The sequence below is a fragment of the Pterocles gutturalis genome, unplaced genomic scaffold (assembly GCF_000699245.1).
Source record: "Pterocles gutturalis isolate BGI_N339 unplaced genomic scaffold, ASM69924v1 scaffold22423, whole genome shotgun sequence".
Lineage (NCBI taxonomy): Eukaryota > Metazoa > Chordata > Aves > Pterocliformes > Pteroclidae > Pterocles > Pterocles gutturalis.
Window position 1 is genome coordinate 1 of NW_010121039.1, and position 5,984 is coordinate 5,984.

Genomic DNA, 5,984 nt, shown 5'->3' on the forward strand with positions numbered 1-5,984 from the left:
CTGGGATGGCCGAGCGTGACTCCCCCTGTTTTCTCGCAGGGTCACTGGCGGGGGGCTGTTTGAGGACATTGTGGCCAGGGAATACTACAGCGAAGCAGATGCCAGGTGAGCACGGACACATGCCAGGCCATGGAGGGGACAGCAGTTGTCCCCTTGTCCTGCAAGCTGCTCCCTCCCAGGGTTCAGCGCGTCTGGCTTTCTGCAGCATAAAATCCTTCCATGCTGGGAGGTGTTTTACAGCCGCTCTGCAGTGTGTACTCATAAACCAGATGTGTAGAGAAAAAAAAAAAAAAAAAAGAAAAAGCTCTTTTTAACACACTCTGCTTCTGTGCCAAGAGCTGCGTGTGTTACCGCGGGGCTGGTCGCCCCCTCGAACCAGGCAGCTGCCAGCCATCACCCGCAGCATCCTCCTTCTTGCACAGCCTGCACCTGACCTCCCTGCAAAAAAGCGGGGACAGCAGGGCTGGGGACAGCAGGGCTGGGGACAGTGAGGTTCCTCAGGCTGGGGACAGCAGGGCTGGGGACAGTGAGGTTCCCAGGCTGGCAGGGAGGAAGCCCGGCATCAGGCTAGTGCCCCATCCAGGACCATGATAGCACAGACCCCTGGCAGTCCTCACCCTTTCCCCTTGCAGCTTCATGACAGTCATTTGCAAGCATTTCTCTGGCATTTACCACTTGAAGGCACTAAGGAGGAGCAGTCAAGACAGGCTGGATGGGAGGATGTGCTGAATCTCCTCTTGTTCCTGCTGGCACTTTCCAGGTACCCTGCTGCAGAGCAGGGGGCTGGGAACCATTTCATCCACCCCTTTGGTCCTCACAGCTCCGGCAGGGGAGAGCATTAGCCTCGTTTTATTGAGGGGACATGTCTCCAGTCTCCAGATACTGCTGTTCCTCTTGGCTTTGACCCTGTGCACTAGGCATAGCCCATACAAATGTCCCAGGGGATGGTAAGCTCCATGCTACCTCTGTCTGCATGGAAATGTCCCTCATTTCTAGGCAGAAAGCAATATCATTTAATGGGCTGCCCGCGCTGGATCCACTTACAACCCATCCACTCATTAGTGTCATACAAATAAAATAAAATACATGTAAATAAAGACCTTCTGCCTTGCACACAGCTGTTTTGGAGCAGAAGTGATCATCGCCTTAGTCTTTTTCCCTTCCTTTCTCACGCATGCAGCTGAGCTGGGGTTTAATGAACTAGATAAAAAGCGAACAGACGCAGCAGGAGCCACCCGCGTTAGAAGAGGCCAGGGAAATGGGGCCACAGCAGAGGTCAGCTCCACATCTGAGGAGCACATCTGCTCTGCCTGGGTTTGCAGACCCAATCTGGGCTGGCATTGCAACTCCACCACTGGTCCCCAGCTCCCTGGTGTTGTTCCTGTGGGGACCCCATGGGCTCTGCTGTAGCCCCCCTGCTCCTGCTCACTGTGGGTGGGTGTCCAGCAGCTCTGCTGGGTCTTACTGGGTTGCAACTGCTCTCCATGGGTGTGTGGCTTTTGGTGGAGAGGGACGCTGAGATGTGCTGCAGGGCTGCTGGTAGGAAGCATGATGGGGAGAGGGGCAGGAGGGATGAAATGCAGCCAGGTAGAGGGTCTAAGTAAACTCTGCCTTGCTAGACACTTCTGTGAGCTTTCTCCTTTCTCCTTCAGCCACTGCATCCAGCAGATCCTGGAGGCTGTCCTGCACTGCCACCAGATGGGGGTGGTCCACCGGGATCTGAAGGTAGGAGCTGCAGGGGAAGGCTCTGTGGGAGGATGTGGGGACCCCATCTGTGATGCAAAACCCTGGGGAGCAATGCCCAGGGTCCTCCAGGGCAGCCGAAACACAGCGGGGAGGAATGCCATGTAGGAGCTCTTGGGAAGCCACAGAGCAAAGACCAGCTCAGGAGTGAAACCACATGGTGGAGAGGGGACAGGGAGGTCCTTGCGGTCCATGGTCCTCCAAGGATCCACAGATATCATGACACCTATCAGGGAGCACATCCGGAGCCCTGACCTTCCTCTGTGCTGTTCTGGGCAGCCCCCACCATGACAGCAGAGCCCCCAGGGGGCTTTTGCTCCTCTCCAACTCCCGTCTCCTCTTGCAGCCCGAGAACCTGCTGCTGGCATCCAAGCTGAAGGGTGCTGCTGTCAAGCTGGCTGACTTTGGCCTCGCCATCGAGGTAGAAGGGGACCAGCAAGCGTGGTTTGGTGAGTACCCGAGGGGGGTCAGCCTTCAGCCTTGTTCACGTGTTTGGTCGGGGGGGCTCCAGGTGGGACACACACATCCCCAGGACCTGAATCCCAGGTTATGGGAGCACCCCAGCAGCACCAGCCTAGGAGGCAAGGTGGATGAGGAGGGCTTTAATAGCTCCAGCTGTGTGGGGATGGGGGCTTCTGGTGGTGTGTGACAGGCTGTCTGTCCTAGGTTTCGCTGGCACCCCGGGATACCTCTCCCCTGAGGTGCTCCGGAAGGATCCCTATGGCAAAGCCGTGGACCTGTGGGCTTGCGGTAAGTCATATCGGGGCTGAAATGCTGGGAGTGGGCTGGGCTGGGCTGGGCAGGATGAGGAAGGCTGTTGACCCAGCATGTCCCAAATCTTAGTCGCTAGACATGTCTCAGGGAGGTTAGGGTGGAGGATTTACCAAAGAGGTGGCACATGACCCTGGTCTGTCCCCAGAGCAGCACCCCCTTTCCCAGTCTGGTGGCACCCGGGCAGATGCTGGCTCTTCTTCCCTGCAGTGCCTCCATGTAGCTGCAGCTGGAGGGGAGCCTTCCTCCACCCGTGATGGGGAGGAGGCATCACCAGTCCCCAGGCTGGATCTATTCATACCCCCAGCAATGAATCCTCTCCCACTAATCCCACGTCTCCTCTTCCGGGCAGGCGTCATCCTCTACATCCTGCTGGTTGGGTACCCGCCCTTTTGGGATGAAGACCAGCACCGACTCTACCAGCAGATCAAGGCTGGGGCTTATGATGTGAGTGGGTTTGTCTTGCTCCCCCCGTCACTGTTTCCCCTCTCCTTTTGTCCCCATGTTGCAGTCTGATGCTCCAGAAGAGCAACCAGGACAAATACAGACAGACAGGAACAACTTTCTTTGCTCTGGTCACAGAAGGCTGGCCAAGCTGCCATGCCCAGGTGCACAGACCGTTTCAGGTCCGCTTTGCAAGACGGATAGGTCTTGTCCTGGACCTTCTGCCTTTCTCCCTCCACCCGTGCTTTCCAGTTTTCCAGCTGGTAGCTCTTTCAAGTTCCTGTCTCTCCAACCTGTCCCATGTGCAGGAGCAAAGGGTTGCAGAAGAACCAACCCAAGTGCAAAAGAGCTTCTGCTCCTCCCATTACTCCCTGCTATCTCTCATCTGGTCCCTTTGCTTTGGCAGTTCCCGTCCCCTGAGTGGGACACGGTCACTCCCGAAGCGAAAGATCTCATCAACAAGATGTTGACCATAAACCCGTCCAAGCGCATCACAGCAGCAGAGGCTCTGAAGCACCCCTGGATATCGGTGAGTTTGGTGGCACTCACCCCCTGGGGTTGAAGGTCTCAGGATGTGGGGGTTCAACGGGGGGAACATCTTGCTGGGGGAGCCTCTTGCCCCCCAGCACCTGCTCTGATCTGGGTCTCTCTCCTCCCAGCACCGTGCCACCGTGGCATCATGCATGCACAGGCAGGAGACGGTGGATTGTCTGAAGAAGTTCAATGCCCGGAGGAAGCTGAAGGTAACTCTTGTAGTCTCCAAGCTGGCTGCAAAATGCACGATAAGGTCATTGCAGGGTGTGTTCCCCAGGTGGGAAAGGAGAGGGTGGTGTCTCTGGGTGAGTGGTATGGGGGTGATGGACATTTGGGGATCCTGGTGGTGAAGAGGGAAAAGAGGTGCAGTGGGGTGGTGGCTGTATCTGGCTGGGGTCCCCGAGTGCTCAGAGGTGAAGGAAACACCGAGTCACACAGCTGCTCTGGTCACTGGGGCGAGGACTTGCCCACTGGAACCAGTGTAAAGAAAGCCCCTCTTTGGGCAGGACATGGATCTCAGAGGCACAGTGAGACCCCTTTGCCTGATGACCAAGTCACATTGCAGCAAAGGAACAAAATGATCCACAGACAGGCAAAAACCTCTGGCTCACCCACACCAGCAACCCCATGAGCTTTCCCTTCTCAGGGGCTGCCGTGTGCCGCAGCCTGGACCCCTCTGAGGTCACCATCTCCCCAAGCTTTGCTGTCAAGCTGGAGCACCTCCCCAGAACACCCATCTCCTGGGTGCTGCTCAGCCCCAGCCGGCAGCACGGTGCTGGGAACAGGCTCTGGAAATCCAAATGCCTCCTGCAGAGCCGGTGACACGGAATGGGATGGCGCTGGTCTGCGCCGCAGTCAGAGCCATCAGCGCTCCAGGCCAGCATGTGATGCGGTGCAGAGCAGTACGGCTGCAGGCTACTAACAAGATTATCAAGAAAAGAAACTGGCTGTAGACCATTATTACTTTTCAGCTAGACAAGTAATCAAATTAGTTCAGGCATGCACTTCAAAATAGTTATCCATTACTGTAAGCAATTAGTCCAATGTAATCTCATTATACGCTGAGCAACTAGTTAGTAGAGTCTGCTGGAAAAGGGGAAACATCTTTATGAATGTTATGTTGCAGTGGTGATCTTTGCGTGGCTCCCATGAAAAATCCCTGCCCTGCTGCTCTGAGCTGGCATGGCTTTAATTGCAATTAAATCTGGTTCCGCTCCCGGTGGCTCCCCTTGCCGCCAGCTGCCAGCCCTGGTCAGAGCAGAGTTGTGCTGCATCTAGGGCAGGGTAGAATGAGACCAAAATGCACCCTGGAGATATTTAATATCCCTTTAATCTTGGAGGGAAGGCAGTTTTGAAGAATGCAATCCAACGCCCTGGCGCTGGGGATATGGAGTCAGGTACCACGGGCTGCTTTTCATGGCAGGAGGAGAATATCAGCCCGTGGGCCAGTTTCCTTCCAGCGAGGTGGCCAGGGGACAGGTGACACACAGGGCTTTCCTCCCCAAGGGCTGGGGGGAGCGGTGGGGGCACGGGGGGGCCGGGACCCAACACGCCCTTTCCTTCTGCTTTCTGTGTCTTTCAGGGAGCCATCCTCACCACCATGCTGGCCACCAGGAACTTCTCCGGTAGGTGACATCTCTGGGGCTTGTCTTCTTGCCTTGCAGGGTGCCCAGAGCAACTAAATGTGTAGGGTCCCTGAAGAGCTGGCTTTGCCTTGGGTGCCACAGGGGGCGGAGGTTGCAGCCTGGTGCCTCTGGGTTTATGTGACATTGGGTGGTCATCTGGGACAGGTCCCCTGGTACCTCCAGGCTGGCTTAGAATGAATGAGAAAAGGTGTCTGGCTGAGGCACAGCGGTCCCCAGAGCTTTTGGTTTTTGGGGTTTGTAAGCACCCACCCATCTGGTTTGTGCCGGTGTGGGATGTGGGTGCTGGGAGCAGCTGGGGCTCAAGGCAGCTGGTTTTGTGCCCTCCTGGAGATGTTTGTGGCTCAGAGAGAGCATCCTCTGCACCAGGAAAGTATCAGAAAGGTCCCCGGGTGCCACTGCAGCCAGATGGCAGTGGGGTCCCTCGGGTCTATCCTGTCTCAACCTCCTGGGAGCAAGCCTTGCAAGGTGGGATTTCACAGGCAGGGATCAGTGGGTCCTGGTGTTTCCCAGGCATGGAACCATGAAGGAGCCGGGTGACTGCAGAGCTCATCCACTTGCTGTCACCTCCAGCCCTCCCCAGTGCTGGGGATGTCCCCAGCAGAGGTGGGACAAACCAGCTAAGCCTGGCACAGCTGGTGGCAGCTGTTTGGTGTTAGATGGGTGTTTCGGGGTGCTTCGCCAAGGTGCCCCAGCAGTCGGGTGTAGCAGGTGGGCCGGGGGGAGATGGGGGCTGCTGGTATCTGCATTTGTCGCGGGGGGATGGTGCTGACACATTTAGCACTTGTGGGCAGCATGCGGCGGGGCTGGAGGCGTCCAGCAGCTGGGAGGATCCAGTGACAGCCCCGC

The 5,984-nt window shown here is 56.8% G+C and overlaps 1 protein-coding gene across 1 annotated transcript; it reads left to right on the top strand.

Moving 5' to 3' along the window:
- Positions 1–31: 31 nt before the first annotated feature.
- LOC104459004 (calcium/calmodulin-dependent protein kinase type II subunit alpha) lies at positions 32–5,117 on the top strand (the record flags this gene model as incomplete). The annotated part of the gene is made up of 8 exons (XM_010077116.1): positions 32–105; positions 1,653–1,725; positions 2,090–2,192; positions 2,410–2,493; positions 2,867–2,961; positions 3,365–3,487; positions 3,618–3,701; positions 5,075–5,117. Coding segments are annotated over 8 exons (679 nt in total), but the record flags the coding sequence as incomplete, so codon positions are not given.
- Positions 5,118–5,984: the final 867 nt, after the last annotated feature.